General features: G+C 36.8%; 3 protein-coding genes across 3 annotated transcripts in view; 2 read left to right on the top strand and 1 right to left on the bottom strand.

Annotated features, from left to right (window-relative positions):
* Positions 1 to 18,907, bottom strand: part of prdm6 (PR domain containing 6) — a 125,792-nt gene that overhangs the window by 51,739 nt on the left and 55,146 nt on the right. The window lies entirely within an intron of this gene.
* Positions 577 to 5,588, top strand: LOC147317931 (GTPase IMAP family member 8-like). The gene is made up of 3 exons (XM_086315350.1): positions 577 to 635; positions 1,453 to 1,514; positions 2,451 to 5,588. The coding sequence occupies exons 2-3, from the start codon at positions 1,502 to 1,504 to the stop codon at positions 5,453 to 5,455; spliced, it is 3,018 nt and encodes a 1,005-aa protein (XP_086171476.1). The 5' UTR covers positions 577 to 635; positions 1,453 to 1,501; the 3' UTR covers positions 5,456 to 5,588.
* LOC147317930 (GTPase IMAP family member 8-like) lies at positions 12,282 to 17,819 on the top strand. The gene is made up of 3 exons (XM_086315351.1): positions 12,282 to 12,344; positions 13,249 to 13,315; positions 14,288 to 17,819. The coding sequence occupies exons 2-3, from the start codon at positions 13,288 to 13,290 to the stop codon at positions 17,092 to 17,094; spliced, it is 2,835 nt and encodes a 944-aa protein (XP_086171477.1). The 5' UTR covers positions 12,282 to 12,344; positions 13,249 to 13,287; the 3' UTR covers positions 17,095 to 17,819.

Raw genomic sequence — 18,907 nt, 5'->3', positions numbered from 1 at the left:
ATTCACACACACATTCACACACTGGTGATGGCAAGCTACATTGTAGCCACAGCCACCCTGGGGCGCACTGACAGAGGCGAGGCTGCCGGACACTGGCGCCACCGGGCCCTCTGACCCAAATTAATTGTATATGGCAACCTGTTTAGGTTTCTACTAATTAAATATAAATTGGTGTATGAAGTCTCAGCTTCAGTATCAGTAATTTTTTACCCATTTGAAGCTGTGCTTTTAGAAATAGTTTCACAACAGCAGCATCATATCTTGACTGTTTGCATGCTTCAGATTTAATCCCAACATTTCATTCTCATTTCACGTGGGCTAAAGTTATGAACATCCTCCTGTGGACAGGTTATACTAGTTTTTACTGCCACACTTTGTTTGTTTAGAGCCCCTAACATTTGCCTTATGGTTGTGGAAGAACTTGAAAAAATAAATGTAGAGAGAACAAGTAAAGTCACAGTCATAAAAATCCAGTATCTGTTTCCTTGACGTACCACAGTTGTCAGTCATCGTTATAGGTTAAGTCATCTGTCTGTCATAATAAGCACAGCTCCGCCTTAGTGAAGGACGTGAGCTGCTTTCCTTTTAGGGTGCTACCTTCATTATTAGCTTTGACACCATGAGGAAGTCATCTGGTGAGTACTTACATTAAAGTATATTTAACAAAAATTTAAAATACATGGACGTATGTGGAGTTCAAATGGTTATCCTTAAACTGTAAAGAGACCAAAACAACAACAACAACCTTTTAATTGAATTTTTGCTTAGGTATATCAAAAGTAGTATTACCACATGCTCTGACAAAGGGACAATTTCAGTGCAGCATGTTTAAGTATGTCAATGTAATTCGACTCAAAATGTAATTCAGATATTTAGATTATTTATGCTGAAGCCATTTAAGTCAGAGATTATTCATTGAACTGTATTCATCATATACATGTAATAATGCTTAATTATTACATTTGCCAAGATACCACAGAAATATAGTTTTATGTCAGAACACTTTATGTATTATCTAAGAATACATTTTACATTATTTAAACACTTGTTAGCTTCTTCTTGTGTGACAAAGTCAGCTGATTTAAAGAAAAAAACTGCCCCATCCCACTGAACAAAAGGAGAGATACCTTAGACACACCCTGTTAAATGAGTCTAATAAGTCAGTGAGCAGATACAGAAGGACCTCTAATTCAAACTCTAATCAAATTAATGTCTTTAGTTCATGGTTCTGAAAAGCTCATTGTAGAAAACACTCCCATAAATACCATAGGTAGACACTCCTGTTTCATAAGGTTTATCTGCTGAGTGTATATATACACACACACACACACACACACACACACACACATACATATATATATATACATATATATATATATATATATATATATATATATTGTGTCACAAGTTCATTGTTAATCCCTTGTTGTTGCTTTCATTTAACCCCAACAGATTCCAACATTTTGTCCAGCTGAAGTTTCCAGGTCAAAAAGGTGAAAACATGGCAGCACGTGGTGAGTTCAGCAGATGGCCAAAAATATCCCTGCATTCAGGATGGTTGCTATTTGAGAAAGTAAATACAAGCTAGCAACTCTTAAAGATGTTTAAGTAACAGATCCATGAGTTTGAATATTTATTAAACACTGAAAGACTTCCCAAAAGAGTTGAAAGACTTTGACATCTTTCATTCCACACATTATCCAAGTAGCAAGTTCACTGTAAAGTCATTCACCAGGAATGTGAGCTTACAGGTATTTTTGGACCACCAAAAGACACTTTACTGTGTGTGTGTGTGTGTGTGTGTGTGTGTGTGTGTGTGTGTGTGCGCGCATTGTGTTTAGCAGCTCTTTTTTTCCCCTGATGATCCTTGTTTTTTTTTCACCAGAACCCTCTGAACTTTTCAATTCTGTTTTATTTTATTTATATAGCACTAAATTAAAACAACAATGTCCTAATAGCGCCTTATATTGTAAGGTAAAGACAGAGAAACAGAGAAACCAAACAAGCAGATAACCCGCTATGAGCAAACACTTGGGTGTCAGTGGGAAGGAAAAACTCCCTTACAATACAAGGAAACTGCCAAAAGAACTGGCTCAGGGAGGGGTGGCCATCTGCCATGACTGGGTGGGGGTGAGTGGAGGAAGACAGGACAAAGACATGTTGTGGAAGAGAGTCCGAGATCAATAATAACTAATTATTACAATATAGAGTGGTGGCAACCTTACTTTTCATGACTAGCTGCAATTAATTAAAAAATGAAAACCTTAAAGTGACACCAAATGCAGATACAGACTTAACAAATGCAAGCTTTTGTATGACAGGAAGACCCCTATCATTAAACAGCTTCACTAGATCAATGCAAGACAAAAACACAAAATTAAAAGACAACTATGACACTAAGCAAATTGGAACAATATGGCATTTAATGTGTTTTTTGTGTTTTTCTACAGCATCTCAATTCAGGATTGTCATATTTGGGAAGAATGATAATGAAAAGACTGCACTAAGCAACTTCATCACAGGGAAAAAGAATCCTATTCGTCTAACATTACCGAAGAAATCTATAGTCCAAGGAGAATGGAGAAAAATACCTGTAACAGTGGCAAAAACCACAGACCTCTTCAGTCTGCCTGTGGAAAGAGTGAAACTTGAAATGAAGATGTGTGTGGCCCGTTGCCCCCCTGGACCAAATGTTCTCCTGCTCGTACTCAATCCTTCTGATTTCACTGAGGATGACAGACGCACTCTGAAGTCTATCTTGTGCTTGTTTGGTGGTGATGCCTTTAACTACTCTATGGTCATCACAACACAAAAGGGTGAAGCAAAGAATACAGCAATAGATCATTTTATCCAGAACTGCAGAAAGATGCATTACACACTTGACTTTGACAAAAAAGACTTTTGTGACTCAGATCGTGAAACACTGATGGGAGAGATGGAAAAAATTGTGGCTTACAACAGGGGAGGACATTTGAACTTTACAGAGACTGCTGACCTAGTAGAAGAACCACAAGAAGAATCTGGACATGGAACTGAAGAGCCTCAAATTCCTAATCTAAACTCTTCTTTGAATTTGGAACTGTATGACAGACCTCGAGTTGATAAGGAAAACCTGCAAAGTCCACGTTTAATTCCTCCTTTAAACCCGGAACAGAATGAAAACCCTCAGGCCAGTACAGAAGTACCTCAAAGCCAAAAACTAAAACCTTTGAATTTGGTGCTGTTTGGGAGATTTAGAGTTGGTAAAACTTCAGCTGCCAATGCCATCCTGGGAGAAAGAAAAGTAGAATCTGAATCATCTCAGTGTATTAAAAATGAGGCTGCGGTGTGCGGTCGTCTGGTTTCACTGGTGGAGCTGCCTGCTCTCTGTGGAAAACCTCAGGAGGAAACAAAGAAGGAAGCATTCAAGAGTATTTCCCTCTGTGATCCAGAGGGTGTCCATGCCTTCATCTTGGTTCAACCACTGGATCCTCCAACCAGTGAAGACAAGAAAGAGGTGAAGACTATTAAAGATACACTGAGATCCCAAATTGACAACTACACCATGATTCTTTTTACTGTGGAGTCAGATCCTACACACCCAGATGTTGTTAACTATGTAAAAACTAATAGAGAAATCCAAGAACTTGTTCAGAGCTTTTTTGGCCGATACATTGTCTTCAACATCAATGACCAAGAGCAGATCCCTCAGTTATTGGATGCTGTAGAAAAGATGAAAGGTGGGGCATCAACAGGCTTCAAAATAACAATGATTCCAAGACCTCGCCAAAAACTTTCACGGCTCGGATTGAAACCTGAAGTAATGTCTGAACTGAATAAGAAGATACATTTTGAAAAAAATATGAAAAAAGGGCAAATTCCGAAAAAAGAACAAATTCCGAAAAACAGACAGATTCCACAAAAAGAAATTCAGAATCATCTCAGAATCGTGTTGATTGGTAAGACTGGAAGTGGAAAAAGTGCCACTGCAAACACTATATTGGGAAGGGACTGCTTCCACTCGAAAGCCAGTATGAAATCAGTAACCAAGCTCTGCCAAAAAGAAACAACAGAGATTAATGGGCACCCTGTTGTTGTGGTGGACACACCTGGTTTATTCGACACAAGTCTGTCCAACGATGATGTTAAACAGGAACTCGTGAAATGCGTCACAATGTTGGCTCCCGGACCTCATGTGTTCTTACTCGTCCTGCAGGTCGGTCGTTTTACAGAGGAGGAAAAAAAAACTGTGGAGCTCATCAAAAACTTTTTTGGCAAGAATTCAAATGACTTCATCATTATCTTATTCACCAGAGGAGATGACCTAAAAAATGAAACAGTTGAGAGTTATATAGAAGAAGACAGCGAAGGATTCCTAAAAAAACTGACAGCTGATTGTGGAGGACGATACCATGTGTTTAATAACAATGATCCAAGTAACCACTCTCAAGTCAGTCAGCTGCTCGCCAAGATTGAGTCAATGGTGAAGAAAAATGGTGGCGGCTACTACACCTCAGAAATGTTCAAAGAGGCAGAGGCAGCAATTCAGAAGGAAATGCAGAAGATTATGAAGAAGAAAGAAGAAGAGATAGAAAGACAGAAGAAGGACCTTGAGAAAGAACATGAAAAGAAATTCCAAGAGGCACAGCTAAAAATTCAACAAGAAAGAGCTGCAAGAGAAAAAGCATTGCAAGAAAAGGAAGAACTCATTAAGAAAGAGGAAGAGGAGAAGAAAAGGATGGAGGAAAAGAGAGCAGAAGAGGAAAAAGAGAGGAAACGGAAGGAAAAAATTCAGCAACAACAGTGGGTACAGAAAGAGAAAGAAATTAGATCCAAACCGGAAGAAGCTACATATGCAAACCAAAGGAACGAAGAAATACAAAAAGAAATAGAGGCTTGGGAGAACGAACAAAAAGAGTGGGAGAAAAAACGACTTCGAGAAGAACAACTGAGACTGAACGAGCAAGCACGACTGGAAAAACTCAGAGCTGAATATGAGCAAGAAAAAAAAGAACATGAATGCAGAAGAAAAGAAGAGGATCGACTCAGAAAAGAACAGGAGGAAAAAGAATGGAGAGAATTGCAACAAAACTTAGAAAAGCAAGTGGAGGAGATGAGGAGGAAAAATCAAGAGGAAGCCAGAAAACAAGCAGAAGAGTTCAATGACTTCAGACAGAGATACACCACTGACTTTGCAGTTGTGGTAGCAAAGCATGAAAGGGAAGTTGAGAATATGAAACTAAAGCAACAAAAAACCAACGATTTAATGATTCAACAGCTGCGCAGGAACAAGGCATATCAAAAGGACTTTGACCTAATGAAGATGAGACAAGACGAAGAAATGAGCGAGCTCAAACGGTATAGTCCAGAACCAAAACAAATTGATGAACTACAGAAAGCTCACGACGAAGAAATAAATGAGTGGATCCAGGAACACGTGAGGAGAGCCACAGAAAAAAACTGTTCCATCTTATGACTTTTTACATTGATATGCTGATATGATGACACTTTAGTGATGATTACTTGGATGTGAGCAACATTTGAAGTTATCACATCAATGAGTGTTTAATGGAGGCAATTTCCTTTGAAAGAAAAGAAAAAGAAAACAAGTTTCTATATGTACGTTTCTACATATAAACATAGTCATTGTCAGTGTCCCACATTAAAACCTCATGATGAATATAAATTTCCTAATTGCCAAGAAATGGTTTGCAGTAGAGATGAAAACAGCCTTTGACATATTTTTTTTCTTGTGTAAGCATATAAAGAAAACCACTCACTATGGAACACACAAGGATGAGCAATATGTAAAAAGATTTAATGTAGGCACTGTGCTTTTAGTTTTGACCAATGATTAAGTCGTTTGGAGGTCAACAGTGATCACTGACTGTTTTAGGAGCTTTTTGAGATTAAATAGAAGAAAATACATAATATTAAACATGTTAACAACACAAAAGCCATATTAAACGCAGACTACTTTAGGCCCGGAAGTAGGATTCGTCACGTCATCACTTAAAACGACCGGATAGAGCTGTAGGCGAACACAGTCACTGTTTCAGTACATTTTAGTCTCCAGGGAAAGGAATAGGCTTAAGTTGGGAACACTTGTGTTAAATGTGACTTACTTAAGCCAGATTTTGAACATATCATACTGGTACAATTCTCTTCTCTGATTTTAGGTAAAGTTTGTGGACAGTTTAGGGGTTAGCACTATACTGCATACTCAGTATAACTGAGAAACAACCTAAATGTATAATTAGATTTAGGTAGTTCCTTTTGTTTAGAGACTACTTAATATGTTAGCAATTGAGTTTACATCAAAAACAGACTATAGGCATTGTTCTTTACATCACTTAAAATAACCAATGGACAAGCTGAGTTATAAAATTAAGCCTCATTTTGAATTTCAGATTCAATAATAACTGTTTTTAGTGTAATTTTGATATTTATATCAAGAAATGTAGCTTATTTACCAAATTAGGTCTGAGGAATACATGAAAACAAATTAAGAAAGCTTAATAAAAATGTTTCTTTTTACAATTTTCATGAACTTTTATTGAAATATCTTGCAAAAAAAATGTTTCTCTTTTTCACTTATTAAATTATTCAGTTAGTGATGGATTCATAGGAATGTCATACAAAGACAAAGCCCAGCCCCCTGAATCATGTGAATTGCTTTTCTTGTGGTCGCTGTCATTTACATGCACATCTGACATACTTCTTCTGGTGAGTACTTGCATGAAAGTCAATTTTTAAAAAGTCTACAAGTACATTATTGATAGCTATCAGGTGCATTAAATGTGGTATTTTATATATTTATATAGCAATTTTGGTGAGAAATTGCGACATGTTAATATATGTCAGTGTAAAGCAGTTTTGTTCTTTTTGCTTTGACCTTTGATGGTGACTACGACACGTCTGAGATTCAAAAGGAAATCCAAAAGATTATGAAGGAGAAGGAAGAAGAGATAGAAAGACAGAAGAATGAACTTATTAAGAAAAAGGATGAGGAAAAGAGAGCACAATAGCAATGGGAACACAATAAAGAGGAAAATAAATACAAATTGCAAATAAAAAACAAAAAGAGTGGGAGGAAAAAAGCCTTCAAGATGAGCAAATGAGACTGGAGGAGCAAGTACGGCAGAAAAAGCTCAATCAATTTTGAGCAGGAAAAAACAGAGCAGAAGAATATAGACTCAGAAAAGAACAGGGGAATAAGAATGGAAAATATTGCAAGAAAACTAAGAAGAAGAAGTGGAGGAGAAGAGGAGGAAAAATCAAGTGGAAGCCAGAAAACAAGAAGAGGAGCTCAGTGAATTCAGACAGAGATACATCACTGACTTTGCAGTTTTGGTACCAAAGCATGAAAGAGAACTTGAGAATATAATTCTGAGGCAACAACAACAAAAAAGATAAATAGATAGTTTTTATGTATTTGTACTGACATTTGCTTGCAGTGGAAGTCACCTGACTTCACCACATAAAAATAAACATATCAACACAAGCAGACAATATGCAGACATTTTCACTCTCTTTGGCCACACCAATTTAGTAACCTCTGTGTTGCTAATGTTTGGAGATGTGAAAACCTTGAAGAATAAAAGATCGATCCTGTTTTTGTGAACAAGGTGGGACAATAGTAATATACATATGAAGGAGACAAATGGATTCTTCACATGACATATTATTTGCTTTACTCCATATACAGGCCCTATAAATGCTTTCCATGCTTGATAATGCAATTCCGAGCAACTTACTAGCTTATTGTTACAATCATTTTAATGGCCCTTTTCTGTGCCTCAGAGACATCTTCCAATCAACAAATAACACAGAAAGTCAACTACAAGGCTCTCACATGAATTGGGCCTTCTAAAGATAAAGCACAACCCTTAATGCCAGACCCAACAGTGGCAGAATCAAAATATTATTTTCTATGGGGTTTATGTCTTTGGAAAATCAAGATCCACCACACCAGTGCTCTGCTCAAAGGACTCACACACACCACTCCAGCCTCAAATGAAGAGACACTAATTACTTTCACCTGTGCTTATAAAGGGAAGAAAAACAACTCAAACCTGCCCACAAGGAGTGGAGCTTGGTTTGAGTTGTTTTGTTGGGTGGAGCCTAATTGGAGTTGTTGGGTGGAGCCTAATTGTGAAAGGTTCACCTTTCACCTTTCACAATTAGGAATCAAGTATGGGTTTTTGTGACAGGCTGGTAGTAACAAAGTGCCTAAAGATGTACAGGTAAGACACAGCTTACAGGGTTGGGGAACACCCAAACTGTATGTACTCTTAGCTTCAGGAATTCTGCTTTTAAGGTTCACCTACAGAGTGGGCTATGATAAACTGTGGCTTGTACTGCACACTCACTTCTAACCTAACTCCCACCCCACAGCTGCATTTCTGTTTAATCCAGCAGTGATTACAATTACTTTGTTATCTTGGTGCATGCTCAATCATCCAGGTAAGGAAAATCCCAGAAAGTTGATTCTGTTCTTCTGCCCATAGCTTTTTCAGTGGGAGTGTCCCAGTTAAACATCCAGATGAACAGAATCAACTTTCTGGGAATTAGTTTGGTATGTTTTGTTTCTTTTTGTGCAACATTTCTCATCTGCATTTCTCCAGCATCTGAGTTGATTTGTCTATTGATATTAGTCATGGTTAATTAGTTTGCTTAAAACTTAAGCTGGGGGAAAAACTGACCAAGTACAGTTATAAAATGAAACCGCACAGAATGTGTACACTACACTATATGGTTCTACTTATTGTAATTTGCCAGTTACAAATATTTATCCAAAATACTGACATGACATAAATTATTAATTTTATCAATTTCAGTAGAATTCTCAGTGCAGAGGCTGATATTGTAATAAAATATGTTTTATTTGACCTGCTTTATTACCTAGGCTTGGTCTACTCACGCCAATACCATCTCCATTTTAATTTGTCTACCACCAGTTGGCAGCAAAGTCCTAATATTACAGGACTCAGTAGGAATGGTAATAATTGATGTGGCAGAATTGGTTTATTCACAAGAATCACTGCCCATAAAAACAGAAGTGGGGTCAACGGGAAAGAGTGCATAACAATGTTGGGAGCTATAGTAAGACAAAAGTTAGTGTTCCTAACACAGTGAATATAAAATGTGCTTGATTTTAAGTTTAAGTTTATTCCCATAAAATGTGAATGCAAAGTAAAAAAAACAAAAACAAAAACTAAGGTTAATTTCCTTTATAGAATCTTGATATAGTTTGTTACTTCTTTAATTTGTGCAGTGTGAAAAAATATCCAGCACTTACCCCCGACAACCTAAAGCTAAATAAAAGCTTTATAATAGGTGGTTACACCCATTAAAAAGTCCTTCTACAAGCAAGTGTTGCCACGTGGCAGCTATAACTGTAATTTTAATGACCACTGGGACATAGATTTACACCACAACTTCAGAATACCAAGAATGCTACATATCTCATTTTTGCTATTAAGGATTTCGATAAAATTATATTCTCAAACTTTTTTGTGTGATGCGTCACTCTTTTTTCTATGAGTCTATGAGCTTTATTGGCTCAATTGCCCACTTTGTGTTATAATGGCAAACTGCTTGTAAAGCATCACATGGTTTTGACATCTAAATGGTAATTTTTAAAGTCAAGGCATTCAGAACATATGGTGGACTGTTTGTGGGTGTTGCACTGATGTGCATAAAGGAATGTGATAAGACTGAGTTTCATTTTTACGATTTGTCTGCTGGTCTGACAACTCACAGAGATGAAAGACAAATGTTTAGTGATCTGATAATATTACTTATCTAGTAGCAAAAGGATAACTTTGTTCAGTGCTGGCATTAAATAAGAGATAGGACATAGTGACTCACAAGGAAGTAGTCAACACATTCATTATACATTTTATCTGAAGGCTAATACCTGAAAGACTCAGCTGAGATATTCAGGATATTAGTGATAGGATATTAGTCCTGGGTGATTAAAGGAAGAAAAGAGTACTTCACAAGTTTAAAAGCATGAACACACTAAAAATAAAACCATTGGTAAAACAATTTAATGGACATTCGAGTTACATGGTTATATATTGTCCTAACAAATATCGCAAGTAAGTAGTCGAGTGGTTACATGTTTGCAAAAACATCAATTGCAACAAAATGTAAGCTCAAATGAATTCATTTATAATTATTTTTGTTGACTGACTGCATGATAATATCACAATGTCACTCACAGGACATCAGTAATGAGCAATATGTCAGTAATGTTGTTTCTCAGTCAACCATAGCCATTTCATTGCTGTAATAGCTGAACAGAGCACTCCTTTCAAACTCTCCTAATAAAGGTTTTTTCAGGTGACCTGTTTTCAGTTTGGGTTTTTAGTTCCAGTGTTGAACTTTGACAATAACATTTTCATCTTGTGAACCTTTTAATTACTGTACCAGCTGCAACAAGTCCTAAGTAGGCCTGTAACTTCAAACACTGCTCATATACTCAGATGTTCTCCAATCCACGTCCAATAAACAAGAGTGGTATAAAATATCATAAATGAATTTGGGTCAATTCGTATAATCCAAAAGTTTTTGAACACTCTCAACAACATGACATAAAAGAAAAATGGAACTGAAGAGGAAACACTATTAAGAAAAAAGTACTGGGCCACCTAAATATTATACCTACATACCAACTGCTGTTAATTTCACAAGATTACTTTATGTGATCTGCTACTTTGTGGCTGAGTTACTGTAGTTGCTTCCACTTTACCATTTATAATACCACTTATAACTGATTGTGGGATATCTAGGAGGGCATACATTTTACATAAACTAAACTGTTGATGTCTTTAGAACAACCCTATTCCTTAACCCTAGACTACTTTTCAACAATGTTTGTGAAGACTGCTTGATGCTTGAAGTGCTTAATTCCATACACGCATGGCAACATAATGAAAAACACCTAAATTCAAAGATTAAATGATATGACACCAATGCTTTTAATATTATAGTGTATATTACACCCATAAATCCAAGTAATATAATGTGCATTAACTGTAAATTACTTTTGGCCGTTTATTTATTATTTAATACAAAATAATTTTAGCAGGACTTTCCAACTCATATGGGTCAAATTATATTTAACTAGGAAACAGCTGTAGTAGTAAAAGTATGAACTAAATCAAACGCTGATACACATAGATTTACAAAGTATCATTTAGTTAAAAGAATGGTTCGCTGAATTAAATGGCAGAGCTGTATCAATTTAGAAACCAAAACCAGTTCAAATTTCTGTAGTATCTTATCACAGTTAAATCATGGCACCCAGATGGGGGTGGGATGCCAGGTTAAGGCATGTTTTTATAATGATAGCTGGTTCTGAGGTCTGGCTCTGTGTGTGTTTGGCTGCAAACTGGATACTTCTGAAGCACTGGTGGAGAAGAGGTCACCGCAGATTATTTTGTAGACCCTCTGCAGTTCCTGCTGAACGGGGAGTGAAGCCCGTTCTCTCACAGACTGACCGACTGATTCAGCTTTGCTTTACATTCATCAGGTTTTGTATCAATTCAGTTCATCCGACAGTAAAACCATCTATATGAATGTGTTCTATTCTAGTGTTCTGAGGCAAATTTGACCTTCACAAGTATTTGCTCCCTAAAATCCTAAAAGTTTATCGATTTTCTGTAAATATAAACCAAATTAAATGGTTGCTGTTTTGACACACTAGTGTAGATTCAGTTGAAAACACAAAAAATACAGGACATTAACCACATTTGAGATGTTTTAGAAAAAGAACATTTTTAGAACACCTTTCTTAGAACTCTTTTGATCTTACAGCGTGCATGGTATTTTACCGATGGACCAAAATCTACAGATTTCAGTTTTCTTCCCTTCAGTTAGACAAGTTAAGCCCCTTTTTTTTGGCCCATGGTTTGCTCATTGCCCTGGGTAGCAAGTGAAGCACTCGCAATAATATTTTAGTAAACATTTGAGCATTTGCTAGCTGTAAGCCAGAGTGGCGACGTGACTCGAGCTGACACTCATCAAACAGGAAACAGTCATCAGTGATTGGAGTCTTAGATAAGACCTTTACATGTCCTGTATGTTTTAGTTTATCAAGACTCACTCGGTGGATGGAGCCTTTATGATAGATTTCAACTGAAAGAAAAAAATTCTTTATGCTAAGATGCAACCGAGCATAAACAATGCAGAGAATGCTCTAACTCTATCAGATAGAGCCTTTACATTGCTGTCATACTTGTACAGGGCAACACCTCCCAATTCTGTTAATAAAAGGTACTTTCGAGTGACCTGATTCAGTTTGGATCTGCAAAGGAACATTTAAAACCGCTGAGGACGATCAGCAGTTTCACCCGGTAAGTACATTCACAAAGAGTAAAGGCAATGAATATAAAAACCTATAACTGCATCTGTTCTCGGTTTTGTAGGTCATGGTAGACTCAAGTCCTTAATAAAATCTGTAATTGTGCTACAAAAAGAGTGTGGTCTTAAATAGATTAGTCACAACTGTGTATATTAATTAAGTGTATGACAGCAATGCAGGTAAGTTAAAGTACCGCATTTTGTATATATTCATATTATACTTTGGGGTGAATGTTCTACAACATGATACGAGCAATACCAGACATGTCAGTTTTTAAATCCTACGTACAAAGAAGCTGACTTTAATTCTCCAAGCTGAATTTACATATAAGGTTCACCAGTATAAATAAATAATTTAGACTTACTTTATTTATTTTCATAATTCAACTTTAGTTGGAAGCCTTTTGATACTAAACTGTTCTGATGATTGTTTGCATTTTCTAAACATCCATTTTTTTTATACAACTGCCAGTTCTGCCTTATAATATTATTGCACTCACTGACAGACCTTTACCACACCACTATACTGCACTATACTACATATACAACACATTCTCAGGTCTTGTCAAAACTTTTTGACTTCTCATAACCATAGGGAAAACAATGTAATGACACTGCAATTATTAAATAAAACATATATTTTGTACTCCAGTACCCGAGCCATTATTATCAAATCTGATAAGGAGAATATTTGTAGCCATGCTATCCACAGGCTGATCCTATAGTGGCAATGATATTGCACTTATTCTACCTGCTCCTGTGGCATCATATCCACCACACAATAGAGCCCACTGGAGTTTTAAGGTTTCTTCTAAAGTTCCATGTATTCAGATTCTTTTCGTCTGATGGTTTATTATTAGATGACAACTTTCTCTTCCTTTTTCTTTCATCCAACAGACACCAACCAATTTCTCATATTTCTATCACAGTGGCACTATGGCATCACAACCTCTTTCATCACGCGGTGAGTCTGGCGAGATTTATCAGAACATAACACAGATAGCAAGACAGAAAGAATGCAAGTATCTGAGCATGACGAGGACAGCTAAAATCCAGGTTAAGCCCAGTGCTAGGCAAAAGTCACAAGAAAATAAGGATGTGTTAGGGAGGATAAAGGTGACAAAGAAAATTATTAACAAAACCAGAAGCCACGTTTACTCCCGTTAACACACTTAGAATGACAGTTAGAAACACTAGTTATGTTGGGAGTAGGGACAGTTATGACTTTACCCAAACCCAGGGCTGGACTGGTAATCTTGCATACGCATAAGTTTCGTCAGGAAGAAGTGGCGGAGAGGTGGAGCTGGAAAACAAAATGAAAACAATAAAAAGAAACTAAAAATTGGTGCAGCTAATTGTAGTACTAGCAAGAACTAGTAACAAAGCTTTATGGAGAAGTGAGGAAGAAATCAAGGAATGTGAAATTCACAGGGTAAGACAACGATGAAGGGACATAATGGGATTAAAAAATGCTAGGACCAATTTTCTGACCCAGTCCAACCCTGACCAAAACACATGAACATCCGAATCTAGAAACAATAAACTTTAAAGCTGTTTGACACTTATCCCGAACATGTTACACGTTTCTAATTTACAAACTAAAGGACAATTACTACAGCTATAAAAAGCATTGACTCTCCCCACATTTCTTAAATGTGCCCCCTTGTGCATTAGTGAGACATACAAGCAGCTTTAGCACATTATCATTTGATGCACCAAAATTTTAAAAAGGCTGGTGTTCACACCTTCACAGTGGGGGGAGAAGGATAAGAGAGTTTAAAAAGATTATTTGAACACTTCCCCGTAAAGAGTAGATATTTTTTTTACAAATAATTAAAAAAAAACATTAAAGTTAAAAAAGAATAAAAGAAATAAAAGATATAAATATGTATGTATGTGCTGGAACACATGTAATAATTTTTTTGTTGATTTACAGCATATGAACTTCGGATTCTGGTTTTTGGAAAGACTCAAAGTAAAAAATCAATTCTAACCAACTTCATCACTGGGAAAAAAGATTTGACTGGGGATCTTCTGCAAAAGGTGTCCCCATCCACTACAGTCACTCAAGGACAGTATAGGAAAACACGCCTAACAATAGTGAAAACTTCAGATGTCTTCAGTTTAGCTGGAGAGAAGGTGAAGCATGAAATGAAGAAGTGTGTGGCTCTTTGCCCCCCTGGACCAAATGTTCTCCTCCTGTTGATAAAGCCTTCTGAATTCAGTGAAGAAGACAGACAAAAACTAAAGCTCATCCTAAGATTCTTTGGTCAAGATGCTTTTAAATATGCAATGGTCATTTTGACACATAGTGAGGAGAAAAAAAATTCAGCTGTGGATCGACTCATACAGGACTGTAGACAAAGACAGCAGAGAATCAACTTTGACAAAAAAGATCTGCCAGAAAAGGATCTTCAAGAACTCATGGAAAAGATGGAGAGCATAGTGAATGAAAACAGAGGAGGCTATCTAAACAGAGGTGAAGAAGCTGACACCACAACAGTCGCTTTTAAACCGCCTCTTAACCTGGTATTGTGTGGGACATATGAAGTTCTGAAGAGTTCAGCAGCCAATGCCATTGTAGGAAAACACCAGTTTGGTAAACCTGCTGCCTCCTCAGAATGTGTTAAGAAGGAGACACAGGTGTGTGGACGTTTAGTGTCCCTGGTAGAGATGCCTGCTTTGTATGGAAAATCTCCTGAGGCAATAAAGAGCTGCAAAAAACAATGTGTTTCTCTCTGGAATCCCGAAGGTGTCCATGCCTTTATCCTGGTCCTTCCTGTGGGACCCCTCAGTGACGAAAACAAGCGAGAGTTAGAGATCATCCAGAATGAATTTGGATCTCAGGTCATCGACTTCACCATGATTCTTTTTGCAGTGGAATCAGATCCCACAGATCCAGTTGTTGTCAACTTTGTTAGTGAAAACAGAAACATCCAGGAGCTCTGTCAGAAGTGTGGAGGACGAAACATCATCTTCAACATCAAAGACAAGCAGCAGGTCTCTGAGGTGTTGCACACTGTGGAGAAGATGACAGCTATGGGATCTAAGTGCTTCACAAGACAAATGCTTGTTAAGCCTCGATTGATTAAACTCAAAGGAAACCCTTCACAGAAGACAGAATCCTTTGATAATCCCAACCACAGCCCAGATGCTCTCCGGATAGTGATGATTGGGAAGACTGGCTGTGGGAAGAGTGCAACTGGAAACAACATTTTAGGCCAAAAATGCTTTTATTCTAAAACCTGCATGAAGTCAGTGACAGAGGTTTGCAAAAAAGCAAAAGGAGTGGTCGACGGCCATCCAGTTGCTGTGGTCGACACACCAGGCTTGTACGACACGACTCTGTCCAACCATGAAGTCAAACAGGAGCTTGTGAAATGCATCAGCTTGTTGTCTCCAGGACCTCACGCGTTCTTACTGGTAGTGCAGATTGGTCGATTTACCAAAGAAGAAAAAGACACAGTAGAGCTCATCAAGGAGTTTTTTGGCAAGAAATCAGAAGACTTCATTATTGTTATATTCACCAGAGGAGATGATCTTCAAGATCAAACAATAGAGAGTTACATGGAAGAAGTCAGCGATGACTTTGTTAAAAAACTCATTGACGACTGTGGAGGAAGATACCATGTTTTCAACAACAGAGATCAAAATAATCATTCACAAGTCGCAGAGCTTTTAGACAAAGTACAAACAATGGTGAGGAAAAATGGTGGCAGCTGCTACACTACAGAGATGTTCCAAGAAGCTGAGGCAGCCATACAAAAGGAAATGAAGAGGATCCTAAAAGAGAAAGAAGCAGATATGGAGAAAGAGATGGAAGAACTTCAAAGGAAACGCGATGAAGAAATACAGGCGAAAAAGAAACAAATTGATCAAGAAAGAGCAGAAAAAGAAGAAGTACTGAAGGAGAAGGAAGAACTGATTAACCAGGAACAAGAGAAGACAAAGAGAGAGGAGGAAAAGAGAGAACAGGAGACCATAGCATCAATAAGATATGAAGAAAAACTCCGAATGCAGTGGGAAGAAAAACTTGAAGCTCTTGAGCAGAAAATAAAATCAGAATGTGAAAAAAATGTACATGCTGACAGAAAGCTGATGGAAAACCGAGAAGAGATGAAATTAGAACGCGAAGCTTGGGAAAAAGAACGCAAAGAATGGTGGGAGAAACGAAATCAAGAAGACAAACAGAGGAAAGAGGAGGAACAAGCGCTGCTTATAAAGCTCAAAGAAGAATATGATGAGGAAAGAAATGAATATGAAAGCAAAATAAAAGAACAAGATAGACTCAGGAGAGAACAAGAGGAGAGAGACTGGAAATTAGCGCAGGATATCTATGAGGCAAAAGTCAAGGAAATGAAGAAGAAAATTGCAGAAGAAGCCAGAAAGCAAGCAGAAGAATTCAATGAGTTCAGACAGAAATATTCAGTAGATTTTGCAGCGTTGAGAGCAAAGCATGACAGTGAAATGGAAGACATGAAGCAAAAACAACAAAAAAGCAACGCCATCATACTTAAACATCTGCTCATGAAGAGAGAATACAAGAGAGACTTTGACAGACTGAAGAAAAAACAGGAACAAGAAATGGATGAGCTGAATTACAATCTTTCTATAGGAAATGAGGGCGAGCCAATTGAAGAAGATATCAACCAACTACAGCTAGAACATGATAAACAAATCAATGACTGGATAGAAGAATATGTACAGAAAGCTGACGGAGATAAGTCTTGCACCATTTTATGAAACGGGCTCTTTTACCTGAATGTCAGTTTGATTTAACTTTGATAGCTTTTGGTTTTAAAGCTTTTAATAAACAAATACTTTTGTTATAGCTGCATGATAGATGACACTTATGTAGTTCCATATAACATAATATACTCAAATTATTACAAATTGATTCATTTGTTCTAAAATCACTGTCAATCTTTTTTTTTCCTTTTTCTTTTATTTACTGCAGAAAATGTTGCCTGCTAAGTAAAAACATGAATGAATGTAAACTAATCATATAAATCATTTAGGTAAAGATCTCATTTAATTTGCATCATATGATTTTTACTGCAGGAAGTAATGCATATTTTTCCATTTAAAAACAATGACTGGTGTCAATAATCTCACGAAAAGCACAAAATGTCTTTGGCTCAGATGGGTTTGTTATTTACAGAAAACACTTTATTGCACTATATAACCATTTTTTTGGCACAGCTTGTCTCTTTTTTCAGAATGATAAAAATGTTTCGGTTCCTGATTGTTTTTTGTTTTTATAAAATACTTATTGCATCTGATAAGTAGTCTGTGTAGAGATATATTAAAATGTAAGCTTCATATTTTGGACAAAAACCAGTTGATGTTCTTATCGTTAATTTTGATGATCACTTTATCACCAAAAATAATTCTGATTCAATACGGGACAATGAATAAGTACTACTGTTGGGAAATATCACAGTAAACTTTAAATAAAAGCAAACATTAGCTGAAGACTCTTTAAGGATATTGATTGATTTATTGATAGATTAAAACTGTTTTAATCTAACTTTAAAGTGAAGGAAATGTAACAAAGTACAGGCAACCTAAGCATGGAACCACACTTCATAGTGAAATACAAACCATATTTGTTGAAAAGCTTGATTTAAATTGTTTCTTCAATTTTGAATCTTTGAAATAAGGGAATATGTCCTGCCTTTATTCAAAAGGTCCTTTCATATTTAAACCCAGTTTCAGAAAATTTATTTCACAGAGTTTATAGGGTAGACGTCATCTTTTAGACCTTAACAAATAATCTACACACCTGACAGTTACGCCACATTCTTTAAACGTACATGTACATAGGAAGAACAGTGACAGTTCTCAATTATAATAATGTGAGTGTTTGAGGTGGAAACACCACTGTTGGAATAACACAGCTTGTACTAATGCTGTGAGCTCTTTAGGACAAGAAATTATTTTAAAAAACTTGTAAAGGTAAACTCCATGGTTTGCTGCTTGTGGCAATCATGCAGAAAAAAATAACCGAATTCAAAAATTAAGAACTGTAGTCCATTGATTTTGTCCCTAAAGCATATACAGGTTTTGATTCTGTGGTTATGACTCAGCAGTTTTTACTCATTCACCCATTCACACAAACCGCTTTTTCTATGTAAGTCTATTAACCGCATCTTAATTTAAACCCACTGTCAGTTTTTTTGATAATGGACCAAAATCCACACATTTCTGTTTTTTCAACTAGTTAAGGCAATGTGCCCTTTGCCACCATTTGCTCCTTGCCCTGCATAGCAAGTGATATCCTTGCCATCACATCTTGTGAACATTTTCTACATGTAGATCAGGATGATTAGCTCAACTTGATATTTATCACTGACAATGATTAGATCTTTGGGTGTCCTGTACGTGCCTGGTTAATCAAAGTGGAAAAACAGCCCAATAATAACAAAACAACTAATGCAGATTCTCGCTTAGATTAGACATAAAACCACCTGAGACTTGTACGACCTTTTTCTGTTGTTGAAGGTTCAGACAATGCATGGAGCTTGCACAGATGCAACAGAGCATAAAGAATCCA

The sequence above is a fragment of the Aulonocara sp. 'chitande type north' Nkhata Bay genome, linkage group LG12 (genome assembly GCF_057382095.1).
Source record: "Aulonocara sp. 'chitande type north' Nkhata Bay isolate Kocher_YH1m ecotype deep benthic linkage group LG12, A_spYH_male_GT1.1, whole genome shotgun sequence".
Lineage (NCBI taxonomy): Eukaryota > Metazoa > Chordata > Actinopteri > Cichliformes > Cichlidae > Aulonocara > Aulonocara sp. 'chitande type north' Nkhata Bay.
Note: the sequence above shows the minus strand (reverse complement) of the source record. Positions and strands in the feature narration are given on the sequence as shown.